Source organism: Phoca vitulina, unplaced genomic scaffold (assembly GCF_004348235.1).
Source record: "Phoca vitulina isolate PV1807 unplaced genomic scaffold, GSC_HSeal_1.0 scaffold66, whole genome shotgun sequence".
Classification (NCBI taxonomy): domain Eukaryota; kingdom Metazoa; phylum Chordata; class Mammalia; order Carnivora; family Phocidae; genus Phoca; species Phoca vitulina.
In genome coordinates this window covers 7,426,164-7,449,252 of record NW_022589769.1, presented here as the reverse complement: position 1 = coordinate 7,449,252, position 23,089 = coordinate 7,426,164, and the positions used below count along the sequence as shown (strand labels likewise).

The 23,089-nt window shown below is 50.9% G+C and overlaps 1 protein-coding gene across 2 annotated transcripts in view; it reads right to left on the bottom strand.

The window, feature by feature from the left end:
* ABCC1 (ATP binding cassette subfamily C member 1) overlaps positions 1–23,089 on the bottom strand; it is a 126,794-nt gene that overhangs the window by 29,035 nt on the left and 74,670 nt on the right. For both annotated transcript variants that reach the window (XR_004297883.1, XM_032392185.1), the window contains exons 12-19: positions 21,830–22,033; positions 15,194–15,340; positions 13,264–13,351; positions 10,493–10,568; positions 9,305–9,431; positions 6,261–6,437; positions 4,324–4,491; positions 2,436–2,619 (exon numbers count right to left, since the gene is read on the bottom strand). Coding sequence is in view for 1 of the 2 variants with exons in the window: in XM_032392185.1 (XP_032248076.1) it covers positions 2,436–2,619; positions 4,324–4,491; positions 6,261–6,437; positions 9,305–9,431; positions 10,493–10,568; positions 13,264–13,351; positions 15,194–15,340; positions 21,830–22,033 (1,171 nt within the window). In the remaining variant the exon portion in view is untranslated. The remainder of the gene's footprint in view (positions 1–2,435; positions 2,620–4,323; positions 4,492–6,260; positions 6,438–9,304; positions 9,432–10,492; positions 10,569–13,263; positions 13,352–15,193; positions 15,341–21,829; positions 22,034–23,089) is intronic.

The following is a 23,089-nucleotide window of genomic DNA, read 5'->3' as shown; positions in this document are numbered from 1 at the left end:
GGCAGACACAAAGGCAACTGAAGGAAGGAGCAGAGGACTGAAGCTTAGAGGCCAGACTTGAGGGCCTGACCCGACCAGCAGCCACCGTGTGTCCTTGGATAAGCTGCTCCCCCTCTCTGACATTCAGGGCTTCCCACTGCATGGAGACCAAAACCCAAACTCCTCACCCTGAAGGCCCATCTCCCACCACTGTCCCTTGCCCACCGTGGTCTGGCCACACTGGCCTCCTTTTCATTCCTTCCACAAACTGACCTCACACCAGGCCTGAGGCCTGTGCACTTGCTGTTCCCTGGGTCAGAACACTGTTCCCAGCATCAGAACACTGTTCCCCAGATCTTCTCCTTGCTGGTTCTTTTCCAGGCCACTGTCACCTCCTCAGAAAGGGCTTCTCTGACCACCCCACCTAGGTGGCCTCGTGCCACCCCCATCACTCCCCAGCTCATCATCTGCGGTTTCTTCTTTTTAGTGCTTAATGCTCCACGAAACTATTTCTTTCTTGATTTGTTTTTGCCCTTCTCTCCCACCAGATTCTAGACTCCACAAGGGTAGGGATTTGTTTAGCTGTCATTCACTTCGGTCTCCGAAACTATTATGGGCTGAGTTGTACTCCCGTCCCAGATTCGTATGTTGAAGTTTGAAGTCCCCAGTCCCTCAGAATATGATCCTATTTGGAGACAGGTTACTTGCAGGTGCAATTAGTTAAAAGGAGGTCATCAGGGGGGGCCCTAATCCCACATAACTGGTGTAATTAGAAAAAGGGGAAACTCAGAGACAGACACACACACAGGGAACACTGTGTGAAAATGAAGGCAGATATTGGGGTGATGCTTCTACGGGCCAATGAAAGCCAGGGACTGCTACCAGGTCAGCAGAAGCCAGGGGAGGGGCGTGGAACAAACCCTCCCTCAGAGCCTCAGAAAGAACCCATCCTGCCAACACCCTGGTCTTGGGCTTCCAGCCTCCAGGACTGTGGGAGATTATATTTCTGTTGTGTGAGACACCCAGTCTGGGCTACGTTGTCACAGCAGTCTTAGGGAAGTAACACAAGCATTTAACACACAGTAGATGCTCGATAAATTCTGCTGAACGACCATAATGATGAACAGTAAATGGCTCTTTCTTAGGGACCAGCACCATTCAGAGAGACGGGAACCTGGCTGTCCCTGGCAGAGAAGGGACAAGCTTCCCTAAGCCTCAGCTTCCTCACCAGGGAACTGGGAATAACAATTCTACTCCTTGAGTCTTTGGAAGGAGTCAACGAGGTAACTCCTGCAGAGAACAGGAGCCCCGGTTAGCCTTCAGCAAGCACTGGCTGTGTCTTAGCTTCCCATCACAGATACTTCCAGAATACCTGCACCCCTGCGAATGGCCCAAGGGGCCAGCCCTGCCCCTGTGGACAGTCTGAGACCTGCCTGGGGACGGAGTACGAAAGGAACATGCCCCAGAGGCTCAGGGAGTCTGTCATTAGCTCCGGGAGGCGGGAGATCAGGGCAGGACTGGTGACCTCTCTCAGCAACAGCTGAAGGCAAAGTAGAAAAGGTGTCAGATGACCTCTTCCCTCTCTGTGGGGTCAAAGCTCCAAGAAGGGGAGCAGAGGAGCCTGCAAGACTCGTCTGACTGATGAAAACACAGGGCAGCCTGAAGGTTGCAAACAAATCCCCTGAATTTTAAGCCAACTGAAAAGAGAAAAAAGATTCTTAAAAGTCTCGCCACAGAAGCCTTCACGTAAGGACAGGGTGAAGCCCCAGCTTTCGGAGCCCTGGCCTGGGAGAACACGCCAGGTGCGGTGGCTGGGGAGCGGGCAGGTCTGCAGGGACCTAGCAGGTGCCAAGTGTATGGGGGTAAACGATGGGCACTCCTCCCAGGGAAGTAATGACAGCAGTTGTCGAGTACGGAACATTCTGTGCCGGGCACCATGCCCAAGGCTCTATGGAATTGAGCACATTAAATCTGCACCAAACACCCGAAGGTTGTCCTGCTTTATCAGTGAGGAAACTGAGGCTCAGAAGGGTTTGGACGACCCTGGTAAGAGGAGCAATGGGACTCAAACCCAGGTCTCGCCAACTGCCAGCCTGCACGCTCAGCCACCATGCGTCCCGCCCCCCGACCCCAGCATCTGTTCTGGACTACGCCACGTGTGTCACCGCTTCCCACAGCCTCCTGAGAGCCAGAAGACTATAATGATCACTGTCCCCATTTCTGCCACGAGAGCGCTGAAGCTCGGCAGGCCCAAAGCCACCTCGCAGCAAAGGATGAAGACCTGGGCCCAGGTCCGCCGCCCCGGCCGTAAAGCACTGGGACCCCCTCTCAAGTCAGCCCTGAGAGCCTTCCGGTGATCCTTCCACAGGGTTCCTGAAGGGGCTGGCCCAGCGCCGATGAGGGGCGCCGGACGGGGGCCGGGGGAAGCTCCAGGAGGCCGCGGGGCTGGGCCCTACCGTCGTCCTGCTCGGCCCGCTCCTGCTCGGTGCTGGCATACGTGCGCAGGAACTCGGCGAAGGCGCCGTCCCGGGCTAGCAGCTCCTGGTAGGAGCCCATCTCCGAGATCTTGCCGCCGGTCATGACGATGATGACATCCACCTGGGGCAGGTAGCTGATGCCGTGCGTGACCAGGAGCCGTGTCTGCAGGCAGAGCAGGGACCGGCGGGTCAGCACCCGGGCGCGAAAGGCATGCCCCAACGCCCCGCTGGCCGAGCTCAAGCCTGAGCGCCTGGGGCGCCCCTGGTCTGTGGGTGCCTTCATTCAACCCATGCCTGCCAGGAGCTGGGGGGCAGTGGGCAGGGAAACGGGTCCCCACCTCATACTCCTCGGTCAGGCGGGGAGAAAGGATGGACAGAAGGACAATAAAGTGCGTGCTGGCTGTTGCACGAAGCAAAGGGGACGGGCTGAGGGTGGGGGCTGCAATTCTAACGAGGGTGATGGGGAAGCTGATTTGTGAACAACAATGTGAAGGATGAGGGGGAGGCACTGTGGATGAATAAAAGAACGAACCCGATACAAAACAATTCACATGCAATGGCTTCATTTTTTAAAGTAACCCCCCCCACATAAAAAACCACTACAAAATTTGTACGTGTGTATATATTTTATCCAATTAAGTCAAGGTTGGGAAGGACGCTCAGCAAACTGCATGAGGCGACCAGCTTTTCCTTAAAGGGCCAAATGGTAAATACGTTCGGCTTTGTGGAGCCTCCGGTCGCTATGGCAACGATCAGACTATGTTGCCACAGCGGGAAGGTGGCCGTACACAAGACGGAAAAAGATGATCTGGCCGGGTCCCAGTAAAGCTTTATGTAGGAGCACCGGCATTTCAATTCAATGCCATTTTCATTTTCATAGGTCTCAAAATACTATTTTTCTTCAGATTTTTTCCCCAACCACCGAAAAACGTGAAGACCTTTCTTAGCTCAAGGGTGGTCCAAAAACAGGCAGCAAGCCAGACTGCTGACCTCTGCTCTCGAGACAAGAACTAGAGGGCAGGAGAAGGGAGGGCCTTTTTTTTTTTTCTTCACTTTCCATATACTCTTATACCCTTTGATTTGGTTACCATGGGCATGTGTCATTCTGGTAACAAAAATTTCTTTAAAAAGTACGTTTATACAGAATTGGGTGTGTATGGGAATGCTTACGACAGGTTAAGTGGCACGGTGCCTATTACATATATATGTGCATGATGTGCTGACCCTATTAAAAAACCTTCTACGGCTTGAAAGAAAGAAAGTCTCTATGAAGTGGGACTGGGCACAACTGCTTATGTGTTTTTCTTTCTCGTGTTTTTCTGAATCTCCTGTTTTCCCCACAGGCATATGTGTTACTTCTTTCTCCAGAAAAAAAAAAAAAAAAAAAAGAACCAGTGCTCCCTCCCAACCACCCTGTAATTCCCCTAAAAATAATCATCACCTTCAAGAGGGGAAGACCCATTTCCTGTCACGTTATGGTGGTAAGGCAGGCTTCCTGCTCCCAATCTCTGTCCCTCAGCCCATGGCCACCTCAGCAGGGAAGCGGGGGTTGCCTATTCAGTCAGAGGGGATGGGATTTCCCTCTGCGAGGCCACCCCTGTAATTAAATCAGGAAGAGGGGCCTCCGTTGGCCATGTGGAGGCAAGGACGGCAAGCCAGTGTCAACGACTTCCTGCTATAAGGACAAGAGCAAGAAGCCTGTCCTGGGAAGGTATCCAAGGGAAGATTAGAAATGTGTTAAGTCCAATTTTTAAAAAAACCTAATTCTGGAAAGCGGGAATTGAAGGATTCCCCCAGGGGACACATTCTGACTTAAGTAGAGATGCCAGACAGCCACACCCCCAAGCCCTGCCCCTTTAGCAGGTACCTTGCTCCTCAGCATCCCCTTGGGGCCAATGACATTTTCAAATATGTGTTTTCCCACGTGGGCATCCACTGCCGACAGGGGGTCATCGAAGAAGTAGATGTCGGAGTCACAGTACACGGCCCGGGCCAGGCTCACTCGCTGCTTCTGGCCCCCAGACAGGTTCACGCCCTGGGGAGAGACAGAGCAGAAGGGTGGGTTTCCCAGGGAGCCTTGCGACCTGCGGACAAGGAACCCCGCTCAGGATGCAGCAGACCCAGGCCGGCAGCCCTGTGGTGCTACACCGCCTCCTCTCGTTGGAGTAGGACGCAAAGGCGTGAGATGGTATCTGCATGAACTGGGTGCAAGGCCCGCCATGGGGTCTAGCCTCTGTGAGCTGCTGAGCGGGCACCCAGCGCAGAGTGGCGATTCAGCAAAGGCTGGCTGGGGGCAGCAAATGACAGGGGGCCACGAGGAAGGCACCTGCAGATGCGGTAATGATCCTATCCTGGCTGCCGCCCTTAGAGTTGTTAACAGCTGACATTCTTGTGAGCTTGCTCTGATCTATCACTCACTGCGAAGCCACACAGAGCTGCGGCAGGCTGTACTCTGGGGGTGCTGAAGTCCAGCCCCACTCACCAGGAGGAAGGGCACTGATTTCTAATTTACACGGGAGCACTCCACGGAGCACACAGCAGTAGTCCCAGCCCTCCATCCGGCAACAGATGACCGAACGTCATTTCCATATGTGGCTGGGGAATCAAAGGGGACCCCCCACCTGTTAACTGCCCAGTCTCTCCCGAGAGATGCCCACCCTCCCGAGGCACCGAGCTGCAGTCCTGGCAGCCAGGGTTCTTCTGGATGGCCCCTCTGGCCACAGCACTTTGGCCCGGGGGCAGACACCAGACCCAATCATAGTCTCTCGCTCTAGATTTTGGTACTGGGACCTAGAAAAGGAGAATCAGGAGTCTCCCAAGGGGCAGAAGCAGACACTTGGGTTAAAACAACAACTAGCCCAGGCTCCTCTGCTAACTGCAAATCCAAAGAGCCCTGCTAACAGTTGTTTTTTCTTTCCAAGGAGCTGTAGGTTTCCCTCAAATAAAAGAAATCGTTCAGCAACTAAGGAAGCTGGGGGAGCCACCGGCTTGTAACTAAAGAGACAGGGAAGCTCCTTGGTGCTGCTGTGGAACATCTGTACTCCCCAAACGCACACCAGATAATGACCAGGGATGCTGGAACAGGCTGGCCGGGCAGTGGAAAAGCACATGCAAAGGCCCTGCCTGCGGTGGGAAGAGGCTCGGGCAAGTCACTTAGCCTTTCTATGCCTCTTCCTCCTTAACCACGAAATGGAAATAACAGTAAATCCCATCTCATGGCCTTGCTGTAGGATGCATATAAAATGTTTATCACAGGGCCTGGCACAAAGTCAGTGCTGAACAACGTGAGCTACTGTATCATTACTTTTACTACTATCCTTGTTTTGAAAGGGACTGTGGCCCTTTGACTCACGGATACGCCTCCCCCTTGTATAGTGCCCTGTCATGTGACTCTGGGGTCACGTGACTGCTAAGGTAGCGTGCACTTCCTGGTCCCTATCTTTCAGTTCAATCAAGTGAAAACGACAATATGCTTTACGGGACATCACCTGGGGAGCTATGGGGGTTTTGTTCTTGTTCTCTTGGGCTTCTGCTGTCACCATGAGAAGAGCTTCCCCCTGCAGAGCTCCTGTCCCTGCAGCAGGAAGCCCCAGCAGGAAGGTGTGTGGGGCAGACCCTAGCCAACCCTACAGCCTGGAACAGAGCTCGGCAGGTCTGCGCTGTGGAGCAGGGTGCCCAGCTGAGCCCAGTGTGGGTCAGCCACCCTCGGTCAACCCACACACCCACAAATGGGGGATTAAGTGTTTAACATCCGGCCCCAGAATCCTGTGGCTGATACAGCGGCCATGCTGCAGCCGTACCGACCTTCTCACCAATCTCTGTCCGGTCCCCGCTGGGCAGGATTTCCAGATCTGGGAGGAGGGCACAGGCTTCAATGACGGTCTTATAATACCGTTCCTGTAGCTGGCGGCCGAAAAGGATGTTTTCTCGGAGGGAATCATTCTGAATCCAGGCCTGCTGGGGGACGTAGGCCACTGAGCCCTAGGAGGCGCGTACAGAAGGCAGCAAGACAGAGAGCCTTGGTTAACAAGACGGCAGCCAGCCCGCCTACCGGGAGGGCCCTACTTCCCAGGATACTCTCATCACACCCATTGTTTCAGCAGGGGGTAAACTGAGTCACGACAGCCTTGGATGCCAGAGCTGGGATCAGACCCCACGCTAGGTCAGTCAGGGACTCTAATATCAGGAATTCAAGAGTGGAAATCCACATTGGTGAGATTATAGCTTTGCGTTTACTAAGTATTCACTGAATGCCTCTAGCAGCAAACAAAACTCTGGTTTCTCAAGAATAAGAAGGCCCTGACATGATTTTTAAAAAAATTATTTCATTACAGTTATGCTAAATGCTAAGAGGGAAAAATATAGGAGTCCTTCAAGAAGTCCTTTAAAGAGGGAGACCTAGTTTGGGTCATCGGGGAAGGATTCCTTGGGGACATTCCCTTGATGAAATGTAAGCAAGGACTTCAGTATCAAAATCATCCGGTTCAAAAGTTTAGTGTTCATTTCCATGTGATAAAGTGCCAAGAATGTGACGAGAATAAGGGCTAGGGTGAGGGCATCTGTTTCATGTATTTTAGTAAGAAAGTTTTAAACAAGGATGGACAGGTGAGGAGGATACGCTGGTGTGACAAACAGGAGGTGGAAGCACATTCCAGTCAGAGGGAACAGCATGGGCAAAGGTCCAGAGGCGAGAAGAACCTGGCCCATCCAAGGAACAGGAAGGCCAGTATGACTGGAATATCGTGTGAGGGGGAAGACGGAGAGGAACGAGCAGGAGAGCGGGGCCAGCTCACACCAGGCTAGGGGTCCTGGTGAGGAGTGTGGGCTTTACTGGAAGGGCAAGAGTGAAGATTCTTACCTAAGGGAATTCTAGAGGGACAAGGTTGGGAGTGGGACCAGGTGTCCCCAATCTTAATCTCCACTCTCAGATAAATAACTGAACTGCTGACTCTAATACCCTAACTTACAAGAGACCAAAAGGTCACAAAACCTCACCAAATAAAAACATTTGGGGGCGCCTGGGTGGCTCAGTCGTTAAGTGTCTGCCTTCGGCTCAGGTCATGATCCCAGAGTCCTGGGATCGAGTCCCACATCGGGCTCCCTGCTCGGCGGGAAGCCTGCTTCTCCCTCTCCCACTCCCCCTGCTTGTGTTCCTGCTCTCGCTGTCTCTCTCTCTGTCAAATAAATAAATAAAATCTTTAAAAAAAAAAAAAAACATTTGGAAAAAATTAATACTTTAAGCACATTTCTAGCATGCTCCTTTGCAGGGCAAAACAACCAGTTAGAAATCTGTCAATCCATCAAACCAAATACTCAGTGCACCCTCCCTCCACTTCTAGATCCATCATTTTTTAATTTAAAGGCTTTTGACTTTAAAACAGCGGTTCTCAACTGGGGGCAATTCTGCTCTCCAGGGGACATCTGACAGTGTCTAGACACTCTTGGTTGTCACAACTGGAGGTTGTTACCAGCATCTAGTGGATAGAGGCCAGGAATGTTGCTTAACATCCTACAAAGCACAGCACAGCCCCCCACAGCAGAAAATCATCCAGCCTGAAAGGTCAATAGTGCTGCGGGGGTGGAAACTCATAAGGTGGATGGTTTGGAGGTTTTTTCCCATCAAGCGAGGTCTCACTGTTCCTTAATCTTACTTTAGTAACATGTACTTGAAAGCAGTGATGGGACATTTCTTAAAATAACAGCTAAATGTCATTAGTTTAGATCCAACAATTATAACATGTACTTCTCTACTAATGCATACCCACTGAAAGGCCTCATATAAACAAAGGATTTTGCTCTGAAATAAAAACAGTTGCATAAACCAGCATTCCCAAGAGAAGATTCCGGGAGACATTACTTCTGGGGAGGCAAACAGTTGTTGAACAGATACTGAAGAGTACAGGCAAATACATCTGGGACACACTGGGTTAACCGAAGTTAAGTAAGTTTTCTTCTCCTTGCGGGACTTCTCAGAGCCTTTACTTTATTACTGTTTAAATTTTCGAGAGGGAGGGAATCTGAGTTTGCAGTATCTCCCAAACTTGCTGGAGCCCAGAACTCTCTATTCCCCAAACAACTGCACGATGAGTTTGCTGTCGACCACGCTCCAGGAAATGCTGGGTTAACAAAACTTCAAGGCAAGCTTTCTACACCAGGGAAGTCCTTCATGGGGAATAAGCTAAATGCAAAAACGAGGCTCTTGATTTCCAATGAGACTCATCTGTTCACTAAAGCAGCCTTTTAAATTCTCTCCTGAGGAATATTCCAACTTAGTTCAAAGTACTCTGTATATTTAAAAACCAATAAAAACTGTAGTCCTTCTTTTAATCCCACATTAAGAATCCAAGGAATGCTCAGGATTTAAAAAGTTCTCTTTAAAAAGAATTCTCTAAGAACATATCCCAAAGACACAAAAAATTTTAAGTTTTGCTACATTTATATAACAGAGATACACGGAGAGATCCATGTACAGAAAGAATAAGCCAGAAAGACTGGCGCTTTAAGAGAGACCAGGAGATGCACAGTGAGGGCCACAGATGGGGAGAGAATGAGAGACCGTGAGTGGACCAGGGAGCATCCATGTGTTTACTCAGTATTTACTGAGCGCCTACTACTTGCTGGGCACTATTCTCGGTGCTGGGATACAGCAGGAAATTAGGGTCATCAACTCTTGCCTTTCAGGGGGCCACAGAGAAGAGCAGAGAGAATGGGAGAGAAGGGGGGAGTTGCTCGCTGCTCTCGCTTCCTGCACAGGGGCCGTCTCAAAACAAAACACAGCATCGCGCTCGCCCCTCCCCTGAGGCCGGCAGCACCCCGGTGGCCCCCCACCTGCCCGGTCCTCGTCCTACCTTGATAGCCACGTGCCCCTCCACCTTGTCCATCTCGGCCAGGAGTGCTGAGAGCAGAGACGACTTTCCACAGCCCACTTGGCCCACCACGGCCACCAAGGAACCTTCCGGAATGGAGAAGGTGATGCTGAAATGACACAAGGGCTCTGCCTCAGCCGTGCCCTCGCCTGAACAGGTGGCGGCCCACCGCAGCTGGATGTCCCCCGAGTGGAGAGAGGCGGAAGGCAGGGTTGTTCCGAGCCCTGAAGGTCTGGAAATTATTCCCGCCGTTTCCCCCGCTAAGCTAAGCTCAGTGGCCAGTCTCAGCAGGCCGAGGTGTGTGAGGCCCCAGGCAGGCGCTGGGATGCAGATGTGTCTCAGAGAAACCGAGGCAGTGGGAGACCCCCCTGGGGGAGGCGGGGTTGGGGGGGGGAGGTGAGGTTACAGTGAGGGAGCCGGACGGTAGAATATTAACAAAGCGGGTGCCCTGAGGGACAGACACCTCAACGTGAACTCTGAGGGAAAAAGAAGGACGAGGCAGGGAGGAGTAAGGCTGGTCCTGAAGAGGTGGCAGGTAGCGGCCACACCCAGAGGCCAAAACTGGCGGTGCTAAGACGCTCACACCTCGCGGATGGGAGCCTCGGGGTCTGGAGGGGGGCCTGACGTGGGCGACTGAGTCTGTGAAACGGGTCTCACAGACGGCGGTGCACCAAGTACAATAAGCTCAACACTCGACTGGCGAGACTGCCTGTCGGAAAACATGGGGCCGTCACATGCTGCCAAGTCGGGGCTGATTCCGCGCACCCAGGGAGGGGCAAGCACCCGAGCCCAGGGCTTCGCTGGGTTCACTTCCTTGGCTGCACTTTTCAGCGGATGCGATCATGACTCAGCCTATTAGTGAAATGCTGTTAGAGTTTGTGGTCACTGTTTAGTGCTTGTAAAGCTGCTGCATGGTCCCACCGATTACGCTTTTGTTCCTGCGCTGAGCGGGGAACGGACGATGGGGCCACAACAGAATGCGAAGCCCAGTGAGGCAGGTCCTGTGACTGTCCAGGTGGGAATGGAATATTGTTACAGGCTGAGGAAAGGTTTGGATTGGGAAAGGTTTTGGGAGTTCAAGGGCAGGTGTGGGGGCGTGGGTGACTAGAACGAGAAGGCAAGAGAGACAAAGAGACAAGACAGAAAAGCTCTCTCCACATGCTGGCTTACCCACTTAACGTCGGAGGGTCGCTCCTGGCCCACGTGAACGTGGCGTTCTTCACAGTGATGCTGTTTGCGCCCCCGCCTGAAAAGCACCAGCAACAACATGTCAGGCAAAGACGGAAGTCCCGAGACTGAGCGTCAGCAGGCTCTTTTTTTTTTTTTCTAATCTTTGTTCAATGCCAGATACTAGACGCTTGCACCAGGGCATTATCTCGTTACATCACTCCTCATTTCTAAAGAACCCCAACCAGACCCACAAAGCAGACAGAAACCACAACAGGGTTCTGCCCTGAATGCCAGGAGGTCGCGCCATCCAGATGCCCATCTGACAGAGGTGGGGGGACCCCTTGGGGTTTACTCAAGGCTCCAGGGCCTCCCTCACCTCATCTTGGGAGGATCGGGCAGCTCCGGCTGGGGGTCTGAGCAGAAGGTCAATGGGGAACAAGCAGTTCTCTGCATCAGGCTGGCGCTTGGCTGTTGGCCCTCACCACACCCTCGGCCCTCCCTTTATGTTCAATGTGGGGTCCTGGGCCAAAGCACCTGGATTGTAGGGCTGTCTCCTAACGCCTGTCTCTGCATCCCCTCTCCCGCCCTGCTCACATCACAGCAGGTCAATCTTTCTGAAAAACCAGTCACATACACTATGAAAAAGCAGGCTGTGCAACAGGACGTGGGGTATCACGGGGAGGGAAGAACGGTAAGACAAAGGCGGCTTTCTACATCCAACAGCGGCTCCGGATTCTAAGCTCCCGGCCCCTCTGTCTTCACTTACTTTCCCTCCCCTTCCTGTCCTTTGACGTCATGTCCCTCACTTAAAAAAACAAGTTCTGACTCTTCATTATTAGCCTCCTTAAAACCACCCAGAGATAAGACGGGCGTGTTTTTAAGCTCTCAAAGAAAGAGAGAAATTCCCCTGCACACCAAAGAAACAAAAAGCCCTGGCGAGAGGCAGTTACTGGTTAACCTGACCTTCCCTCCTTCACCCGGGCCCCGCCCCCTGCCCCCGTGGGACACAGAACAAGGAGGAAATGGGAAGGTGCTATTTAAGTACTTTAAGGAAAGCCACTTGAGTCAGACAAGCTAGAAAACCACCAGACGTGGCTGGGAGCTGCCAAGGTGGCCCCGTCTGACACCCAGAGTGTGTGGATAAACATCTCAAAAAGTCAACCAGCCTAGGAAGGGGGTGCTGAGGCCTGGACCGCACCAGAAGGCCTGAGGGTTTTCCAGTAGGACACCTGGCAGGGAGCTGAGAGCAGCTGCAGGAACCTGAAACCTCCATGGGCTGTCCCAAATGTCAGCCCTGTGTTATGCAAAGAAATGTGACCCAGGAGGAAACGGCACGAGACCATCTACAGGGTAGTGGGGGAGACTAGGTCCTCGGGATGGCACAAACCGATGATCAAAGGCCAGGGAGGTTGGGAAGAAGATTCCAGCATCCCGTGAGTAGGGGTTCTCAACTGGGGGCAACTTTGCCCCCCCCCCCAACAGACATCATGTCTGGAGACAGTTTTGGTTTTTCAAAATTGGGGTGGGTACTACCGGGATCTAGCGGGCCGAGGCCATGCATGCTGCTCAGCACCCTCTAATGCTCAGGACGGCCCCCAGGGCAAAGAACGCTCGGGTCTCCAGTGTCAGTAGTGCCAAGGCTGTGGAACTGGCCCTTGAGGGTTGGGTTGACAATGTCCCAGACCCCTTCTCTCTCACACTAGGGAAGTCACGGCCACCACATCTGGGGGGCAGGCACTGCGCTCAGTGTTGGACACACCACCGGAGAAATCTGGAAGCCCACGAGGTGCCAGGCACTGCTCAGACCTTTTAACCAGTGCATACACACATTCGCTCTTCTGACCGTATCTACTGGGCTCTCCAATCCCCGTGCGGCCACTGCCTAGCTGAACAGCCTTGGACAAGTTACTTAACTTCTCTGGGCCTCACTGTCCTCGTCGGTAAAGCAGGACTGATAAGAATGAGATGGACCCCAAACATTGTGGTGCTAGGCGCATAGTTAAGTGCTCAGTAAATCTCTGTAGGGCAACACTATACAGTGGGTAAGAGCAGATCCCAATAACTGGCTGTGGGTGTGAATCCTGCCTCCGCGTCTTATTAGCTGTGCGATCTCAGGCAAGTGACTTAGGCCGGTTTCCCCATCCGTAAAGCGGGGGGTTTCCACAGCCCCTGTGTGTGCTATGCTGAGCACGGACGTCCTTAAAACACAACATGCATGACAGAAGTGTCGTTTAAGTGAAAAGTAGTCACTGCTGGTCATGCATTAATATTTACTATCAAGTGCTTGGAGATGTAACTGGGAATAAGATCCCCACTCAGGGAGGTTGACTGGGAAAGGATAAATTAATAAGCTACAAAAGAAAAAAGCCTACCAATAAAGATCCACATAACACCCTGACAAAGAAAGACACCTTCATTCCCATTACCCAGATAGGGAAACTGAGGCTCAGAGCAGGCAAGTGACCCACCCAAGCACACAGAGCTGGTGGGTTGGAGCTGGTCAGTCTCCAACGTCCTTGTTGTGCCTGCCCATCTGCCCAGAACAGAGTCAAGATCTGAGGCCTGGAACGGGCCCCTCGGTGGGAGGCCTCACCCCCTGGCTGCCTCTCAGCGGGGAAAGCACCAAGAAAACAGAAGTTGAAGTTCACCCGCCTGGGATGTGCAAGATAAGGCCCGACGCCCACCCAGCACTGCAGGGCTCCTGTTCCCTGGGGCCTCACAGCCCAACCCGAGGGGAACCTTCATGGCACAGAGGGACCCGATGCACACACCGTCCTTGACGGGCCTTCGCTCGATGCTGTCAGGCTCCAGCTCCTCGTGAGACAGAAAGATCCTGAGGCGTTTGAGGGAGACACTCGCCTACACAGAAAGCAATTGCAGGGTGCAGTTATTTTTAAAAGTATTTTTGCAAAAAAACAGACCGAGGCTAACTTGCGGTGGTTTCCCCTGGGTGTCGAGGGGCCCACATCCTCCCTCATCTCTGGCGGCTCTGCGTTTCCTACAAGAGTGTGCCTCAGAAGGAGAACCAGAACAGGTTTTGGTTCTTGTTTGTTCTCCTTTCAAAGCCCACCACCACAGGTATTAAAAAAGAGGGTAGGGGGATTGTCCTAGATGACAAGGGACTTCAGAAACAATAACCAAACGCGGCGGCCCCGTGTAAGGGTACAAGCTTGCAACCAGGAGAGAAAGAAGTCCTAGAGATCTACTGCAGGGTGATTACGATCAACACGCTGTGAGCTGGCTAAGAGATGGCATCTTCATGGTTCCCAACAGAAAAAGGAAACGAAAATCACGTATGTGACAAAGGCGTCAGCTGACACTCCTGTGGTCATTCTTTGGCCACACACGTTGGACACCTTAAATTTACACAATGTTCTATATCGATTCTATCTCATAAAAGTAAACTGAGAAAGAAAAAACCCACAAAACAACAGCAAAGAAATGCATGCTGAAGTATTTATGGGTGAAATGTCAAGAGGTCTGGGATTTGCTGTAAAATTCTCCAGGGGCGCCTGGCTGGTTCCACTGGTGGAGCGTGTGACTCTTGATCTCGAGGTGATAAGTTTGAGCCCCAAGTTGCATGTGGAGAGTACTTAAAAATAAAAAAGCCTTAAAAAAAAAAACAAAAGAAAGGAGTGAAGGCAGGAAAGAAGGAAAGGAAGCGGGGGAGGGGAAGACAGAAAAAGGATTCGATGAGCCAAGCGCAGCAAAATGTCGAATCTGGGTGAATGCTACATGGAGTCGTTATTATACTGTTTGTTCTCTCCCTACGTCTGTATACATTTGAATTTTTTCATAACAAAAAGGAATTTTATTTGCTCGTTTATTTTTTTAATGAAAGCATACAAGCAGAGTTGTACAACCAAATCTTAAGGTTCATTTGTCTGTGTGGCTGAAAATCAGGTTCTCAGTATGAATGCGTTCAAATGCTGGGGAGAAAAATATGAGAAAATACCACCAGTTGGAAAGTGTAGGAGCTTCACATAGAGTAAAAGTGTGACTGAGCGGCTAGTTTCCTCACCTTGCAGGGTCACTGCTGTGGACTTCAGGATTTCTGGGGGGTCTAGGTAGGGGTTTTTCCAATGGTGGGTTGAGGCCTGTCAGTGGGTTGTGAAGTCAGTTGAGTAAGCCAAGAGATGCAGTGTTGAAAAAGTAGAGTAAGCTAGAGCAGGGTCGAACAGACTGCATCAGAATGGGACGGGATGAATATTTCAGAACATTACAGAGCTCAGGAAAGCCTGCTTGCATGCAGTCTTTGTTTTGTACGTTCAAGCCTGAGTTCCTTGTCAAGAAGTCACATGTAGGGGCGGCTGGGTGGCTCAGTCGTTAAACGTCTGTCTTCGGCTCAGGTCATGATCCCAGCGTCCTGGGATCGAGCCCCGCGTCGGGCTCCCTGCTCTGCGGGAAGCCTGCTTCTCCCTCTCCCACTCCCCCTGCTTGTGTTCCCTCTCTCACTGTGTCTCTGTCAAATAAATAAATAAAATCTTAAAAAAAAAAAAAAAAAAAAAGAGGTCACATGTATTCCTTTCTTTGGGGCATGACCAAAATAGCGAGAAAGCCACCACTGTGAGCCTCGTCCAGCCGACTGGGCACAGTGGGACGGGTAATGCCAAGGGAGCTGTATGGAGGGGGACCTGTATGCCCTTTTACTTCCTTTCTGCAGAGGACCCCTCCCTCAGGCCCCTCCAGCCCCGCCTGTACCTGCACGATGCTGCTGATGACCATGGGGAGAATATTCAGGGGAAATCGGAGGATGTTGAACAAGGCCAAGGACACGAAAGCTTTCTGGGCATCCAGGATGTTGTTCTTGTCGATGGTCACGTAGACGGCAAAGGTAGACAGGGCCACCTGTAAGCAGAGCGTCCAGCACTGACTTGTGTCCCTGCATCAGACACAACCGTGGGAGCAGCTGCACGCCCCCCGCCAACCCTCCACAGTGCGTTCGAGCCTGCCCCACAACAGACAGCTGGAGGCCGCGGGAAACGCCTAAGGCAGTGTCCAGCACACAGCAGACGCTCACTAAACACCCAAAGAACGAACCAGATAAATGAGCGGCCGGGAGCTGCAAGTCCTGGCCTCTGCACCAACGTTCTCCAAGGTTGGTGCAGACACTGGACAGACATTCTGGGGATCCCTCAACACCACCCAGCGGAATCCCAGCTCCAGGCCTTTGCCCCTGCAGTTCCTCTGCCTGAAACAACCTTCCCATCCGGACGGTGGCCTGGTTCCTCCCTCTGACCCTTCGGAGTGGCTGCCCTACCTCTCCACCCCAAACAACCCTGCTCTTGCTCTCTATCCTTTTATCCTGGCTTATTTTTCTTCACAGCAACTATCACGGCCTTTTACTGCTGTACTGTACATACTGACTGTCTGTCTCCTGCAGACAACGGAAGCTCTGCAAAGGCAGGGACTTGGTTTTGTACACAGCAGTATCCTCAGGCCTCGAACAATCCCTGGCACACAGGAACACCTTGGGCAAGTTACCTCCTCTCCCCATGCCTCACATGTCTCATCCGTGAAATTTGGGGGTGGAGGTGGACGGTTAATGGCACTATTTAAAATTCCTTCCAGCTCACAGAATATATGATTTTATACCCCCAGGAAAGGAACATTAAAAGAAAAAAAAAAACGGCAAGCAAAAACTAACAGGCAAAGGTACCGCCTTCCTCACCAAGTCACACTTGCATTAAGCCCTGCAGTGGTTCCTGGGACTTAACTACGCAGGCTCCCAGCCGACCGGAATTTGGGTTCAGATGTTTGAGAGAGCAGCTCCTCTCCTTCCTTGCCAGGAGAAATGGAGGACACTCTCAGTAATCCAGGGCTGGGCTGCTCAGCTTGGGAGGGAGGCAGGAGAGTAACAGGTGGATTCCCGTGCCTCTCCTATATTGCTGGGGACAGCAGGTGCCAGGTGTCGCCAGGCGAGGCTAGTAACACGCGTCCCGCAAGATCACCCAGAACATGCTATCAGAAGCAATCTGGAAAACCTTGGACCCCGATAGATGCACACAAGTCCCCGCCCCCCCCATTAGCCCCAGGATCCCAGAGCCATTAAAGGCTTTCCCTGCAGGAAAAAAAAAAAAAAAAACACAAAACTGCCCAGGTCCTGCCTTTCCGAGCTCAGAGCAGCATGTCCGGAAGTCAGGATATTGGTGTCTGAGCCCTGCCTTCGGTGTGGCTGTGGCCCAGTGCATTTGCAGGGTCAGAGTCACCTCATTTCCTTGTTACCTACTGGAAGGTAACATAGCTTAAAAATTAAAACCAACAGCTCTGCCGCGTGTCAGCTCTATGACCCTGGGCACGTCACCTCCCCTCTCCAAGCAAGCCTCTGCTTTCCTATCTACAAAATGCGAATCAGGATATACCTTCACAGGGCTGTTGGCAGCAAGAAATCAGGCACTCATGCAAAGTGCTTATTAGCACACTGCCCGGGGCACAGCAAAATGCAATATATAGCAGCTGTCTTTATTTCTGGCTATAGGACTCAGTCCAAACTCCTTGGTCCATTCTTCCAAAGAATCTATTAACTGGGTCCCAAGACCAAGGCGCTGCGGAGTAGAGCTGGTTCCTTTCTGGTTCTGATGTTAACAAGCTGGATGACGCACCAGCCTCTCATCTAAAGATGTTCTTACTCAGAACACCCTAAACACATCCACACAAAGGAACAGTATTCAGCCATAAAAAGGAGTGCAGCATGGACACCTGCTATGACATGGATGACCCTTGAAAACATGACGCTCGGTGAGAGAGAAGCCAGAACACACACAAAAAACCACGTATTTTGTGAGTCCGATTGATATGATACATCCAGAACAGGCCAATCCACGGGGACAGAAAGCAGATGAGTGTGTGCCTAGGCTGGGGGAATGGGGAGTGACCATCAATGACTAGAAGGCTTCCTTTTGGGATGATGGGAATGTTCTGAAATTACATAGAGTTGACGGCTGCACAACTTTGTGAACATACTAAACACCACTGGGTTATACACCTTAAAATGGTAAATTATAGCTCAGTAAAAAGTGTAAGAACAAAAAACCCCACCTCTCTAAAGTCAGTCCATTTCACTTCGTACAGAAGTCAAAGTCTTGACCCCAGGCCCAGGGCCTACCTGGGTTGTAAAATCCCTTCCCTGTAACTTGCCTGACCTCCTCTCCTACCATTCTCCCCCCAGCTCCTTCTATTCCAGCCCCACCGGCCTCCACGGTTATTCCCTCTATGGGGCGGGCACTGTCCTGCCACAGGGTCTTTGCACATGCTCCTCCCACTCCCTGATGGAAGCCCTCCCCTCCACTGGGCCTTTACTCAAGTGTCACCTCCTCAGTGAGGCCTTCATCTACCCTATTTAAAACTGCAAGGCCTCCCTAACACCGTGGCCCGAATCTTTTTTCTTTTCCCTAGCACTTACAACCATTTAGTATACTATATGGAGCATTTATCATGTCTACTGTGGATCACCTGTCTCTCCCAATTAGAATGAATGACCACTCCATGAGGCCACTGGATCGTGGCCAGATACTCAGTAAATGGTTGTGGATGGATGGATGGATGGATAGATGGACAGGTGAACAGATGGGTGGGTAGGGGCTGGATGTGCCTGGGGGCAGAAGAGCATACACTCAGAGATGTCTCCTCAGCAGTGGGGAAAACCAGGCCTCAGGCAACTCGCCACCAGAACACACCAGGCCCCCGAGCGCCATCATCGGGGTGGCAGCTGGCAACACAGAGCACGTGGCCCATCAGTTCCACAGCCCTGGCTTCTCCAGGAAGTGGAGGCCATTCTTCATCAAAGGTTAACTGAGCACCTACTGTGTACCAGCACCGTGCGCTGAGCAGTAAGGCAGGCTTGGTGTTCCTGAGACTCATGGTCTAGGGGAAACAGGTACTAAGTGAGTTCTCTTCAGCAGGGGGTATTTGGACGTGGGTGGAGGTGAGTGGGGTCAGCCAAAAGACTGGGGCTGTAGGTGTGTGTGTGTGTGTGTGTGTGTGTGCGCGTGTGTGTGTGTATGTGTGCGTGTATGTGTGTGTGTGTCATTCCCTCTGGAACACCTGGATCTAACCATGCCTGAAATCCAGTCATGCTCAAAACCAGCAATTTCCTACACTTTTCAGTTTTGTGACTCAAAAATCCCACTTTCTTTTTTTTAATCTAGTCAATTTGAGTGAGGTTTCTGCCAATTGCAACACAGTTCCTGATTAACACAGTTTATTCAAATCTTTTACTCACTCAGTTATTCCCCTAGATTACATTTACTGAATGCGCACCATTTGCCAAGTTCCCTGTTCTAGAAATACCAAAAAAAAAAAAAAAAAAAGATAAGGTCCACGTATGATCTGATCAGCAGAGAAGTACACAATGGATATTTACCATATGGAATGATAATTCTCCTAACAAAGGAAGATAAGGGTAAGCAGAAGATGAGAAGCTCACAAATCTTCCAAGACTCAAAATGCTAAATATTGACGGCTGCCTGGGGATACTATTTTAGGAAAGTGCATTACGTGTACATGATAGATGCCAGGCTCTGTATTTCAGAAAAACAAACCCATCAATCCCGCCAAAATGGCATCCCCACTCTTGTCTGACCTCCCCGGGCCTCTGTCTTCCATCACACCTACCGGTGGGTAAACACCTCATCACCCTTGAAGCGCAGGAATTCGCCAGTGGAAAGAACATGCAAACACCTTTCAAGGGAATCAAAGGCTACATATTTTATCCTAATGTAGTCAGAGGCTTCGGTGTCTCGGCCAGGGCCAAGGTCCCCAAGTGGCACCCAGGCTCATCTGTTTCATGCCAAACAGCTTAACAAACTCCATCTCTGGAAGCCCATTGCCCCTGCCCTCCCCTCCCCCCATACTGAGTGGCAAATTCAAGGTCAAGAAAAGCTGTCACGCTCTTAAGCATCTCTTGCCATGGCCTCCTAATGGAGACCAGGGCAGGAGATGTTAACTGAAGGGCCACACATTCAGGTGACAAGCTAGAAACTGGACACTTAGAGGACCCAATGTGCAGAGCCAGGGGTTATGGGAAAAGGTCCCCCCACTCCAAGTATAATACAACCCAAGTATTAAACCCTGTCACTTTGTCCCTCTGGCTGCAGAGCTTTTCCTATTAAAAAACAATGCAATTCAAAATGCTTCGGACTTCTGTATGATTTGCCATCATGTGCGTCAAAGTAAATAAAACAGAACATAAGTTTAGTTACATTGATGATAGTCACTGTTATGCTGCTGTATGTGCAGGCTTTCCCTGGAAATACGTAGAAGAAACTGGTACAGAGAGAGAAGCTAGGTGACAGAGGTCTGAGGATGAAGACAGACCTGTGGTTCTCAACTGGAGGGACACCTGGCAATGTCTGGAGACACTTCTGATTGTCCCAACTGGGGAGGCGTGGTGGGGGGTAGTGGGAAGAGGTGCCACTTGGCCTCCGTTGGGTTGAGTCCACAGAGTCTGCTGAACACCCTATAACTCACAGGACAGCAACCCCGCCAACAAAGAAACAAAGAATTATCGGGTCCCAAATGGCAACAGTGCCAAGGTTGAGAAACCCTGTCCTAGACTTTTTGCTATAGCTTTAACTAGTTTTACCACGGGAATGCATCATTATTTTTAAAATAAAATGTATCACACATACAAAGGAGAATAGTTAACAGTTCTAAACACACTGAGATTATTTATTTATTTATTTATTTTAAAGATTTTATTTATTTATTTGAGAGAAAGAGAGAGAGACAAAGAAACAGCATGAGAGGGGAGAGGGTCAGAGGGAGAAGCAGGCTCCCCACTGAGCCAGGAGCCCGAAGTGGGACTCAATCCCAGGACTCCGGGATCATGACCTGAGCCGAAGGCAGTTGCTTAACCAACTGAGCCATCCAGGCGCCCCACACTGAGATTATTTAACAGTTTAGAGGAAAATAATCAAATGAACACTCTACATAACTACCATCCAGTCTTCTGATACTTTTTACTTCTAAAAATCAAAGAAAGCCATCAGAGATCTGGGGAAAGTTGGGGAGACCAGAGTGTCCTCAGAGAACGAGCTGGCGGAACCTTCTAGCCCCGAACACTGGAGTATGTGACACGGAAAGGATCTAAGAGAACTCAGAGTCCCAGACCTGCTAAAAGATGTCACTTCATGTACCAGCTCCAGTCAGCTGACAGGGGTCACCGGGAAGGTGGCTTGAACAGAACTCGGTGGCAGAAAACCCACAGCAGGTTGTGGATGTCTAGTGCGGGCATGGGAGCGGGGGGCAGGCGGGGGCCTATGTGACACGCCCGTGGCCCAACCCTTCCATGTTCCATACATGAGAACCCAGAGGCAGGGAGGTGGACTGACTGGCCTCAGGTCACTCTGTGAGCTGGCAGCCAAGTTCAGCAGGCACCCGACTCTAAGCCAGGCGTCCACACCTGTTTATGTCTGGCCCATAGGCTTAGAATACTTTTACATAAGTAGGTATTTTTTTTAAATATCAGTATTTTATGACACAGAAAGCTTATATGAAATTCAAATTTCAGTATCTATAGAGAAATTTTTACAAGAAAGTAGCCACACCCGTTCACGTGTACATTATGTATGGCCACACTGGCAGGAAAGAAGGGATGCAAAACAGAACGTATGGCCCAGAACGTCTACAATGTTCACTAGTTGGTCCTTGGGAGACAAAGTTCACTCACTTCTGCTTTTTGCCAGTGTTTCTCAAACACTTTAGAGGAAAGGGACAGATGGAAGGGAAGACAATATACTTTTCATCTGATGACTTTCTATATGGTTTCAATTTTTTTTTTTTTTTTTACAATGAATGACAAATATTTGTTGAGCCCCTACTATGCGCTATTTTAGGCACTGAGGGTATGGCAGTGAACAGAGGAAACAAAATCCTTGCCTTCCTGGAGCTGCCTTTCTAGTGGAAACAGACAGACAGACAGACAGAAAGTCCATTTCAGAATGTGTTTGCCACCTGCCAAATCCCTGGCTTGTGACGGTCGGCAACAGATCAGAAGCTGACACCGTAATGTCACTCCACTATGGCACCAAGAGCATAGTTTAGTTCTGCTGGTGTGTTTTTCTTACCAAGACTTTCTCCACGAAGGAAGCAGAGGGACCTGCTTAACCTTCTGGAACAAATTTCTTATCTCATTGTGAACCTATAAACAAGCAGTTCCTGGAACTGGCTACTTGTGAGAGCTACTAAGTGCTGTGAATAAAATAAAGTGGGGGGGGGGGGGGCCATTTTTTAAAAGAGAAGGCCTTGCTGAACTTGTAACCTTTTGAACATATTCAGGTATGAAAACACACCAAAACCCCCAATGAGGCAGGCCAGGGTGAATGTGGCTTCACTCACCAGGAAAGGTGTGCAGACCCAGGTGAAGGTTCCCACCGCCGCCAGGTAGGCCGACTTCTTGAGCACCTTCAGCTCCTCCTGCCTGATGGCCAGCACCTTGTCCTTGAAGGCCAGTTCCCAGGCGTAAAGCTTGAGCACTTTGATCCCGTTGAGAATCTCATTCATCAGCTTAATCCGATTGTCTTTGCTCTTCATGTGTGCCACCTTCAGAGACAAGAGCAGTCAACACCACAGCGAGGGGGGGACCTGCTTCCGGCCCTGGCAGCAGGCCCGCACACAGCATCCCCATTGGAAAGGGGGGCCTTCCAAAGGGTGGGAAAGCCGACCCTGAAATCCCTGAGATTGACCTTGAGAGCACCAGAGACCCTTTTACCAAGAGAAAAAACCTGCTTTGGATCACGTTAAGTGGGACGTGGAGACACCTATTAAATTTAGATTTGAGAAGCAGAAACAAGAACAACCCTGCAGGTGTCCAGGGAAGGGGGGCAGGGACCCTACTCTACCGATCCAAACACAAGACAGGTAACGATACTGGGGATTTTTTTGTTTTTCTTCCCTGCTCTGTTTTCTTAGTTTCTTTACTGAGCCATACTGCCCGTTAAACAGCATCCAGCACTTTCCAGATGCCGAGCACTTTTCTAAGCATTGGACACACATCTAGCTACTTCATGCTCACAAGACCCTATCACTGAGGGCTCTGGTCATTCCTGGTCACAGATGAGGATGCTTTTTAAGTCCCATCAGATCGAAGCCAGAGACTGATGATGTTTCAAAAGTGAGCCACTCAGGGAAGCCTACAGGAGGACGAAAGGTGACAGGGCCCCTTCCCTGCCTAACCTCCTCCCCCCTGTACCTGCTGAGGCCTCGTTCCAAGAGGCCCACGCCCTGGGACTCATCTCCCCTCCTGCATCCTCAGTGCGGCTAAGTGCTCTCATTTGCAATTCCACAGGCACATCATAAATAGCCAGCAACAGGGGAGCAGAGAAATAAACTCTGGCCCCGCTCCGTTATGGACTATTTGGTGCCAGTCCAAGAGCATGAAGTTAGATTATATGGAAAGATCCCTGAGACATGGCGTCAAATGATAAGACCAGGCTGCCAAATGGGCCCATGCGTATAAAAATGTACATGGTGGTAACACCACAAAGAAACAAACCTAACTGTAAAATCAGATCTCTCTATAAATACACGGAAAGTTCTAGAAGGGTCTGCTTCAGCATGCTCACTGGCACGGAGACGATAGGGAAGGGGATATCCCCT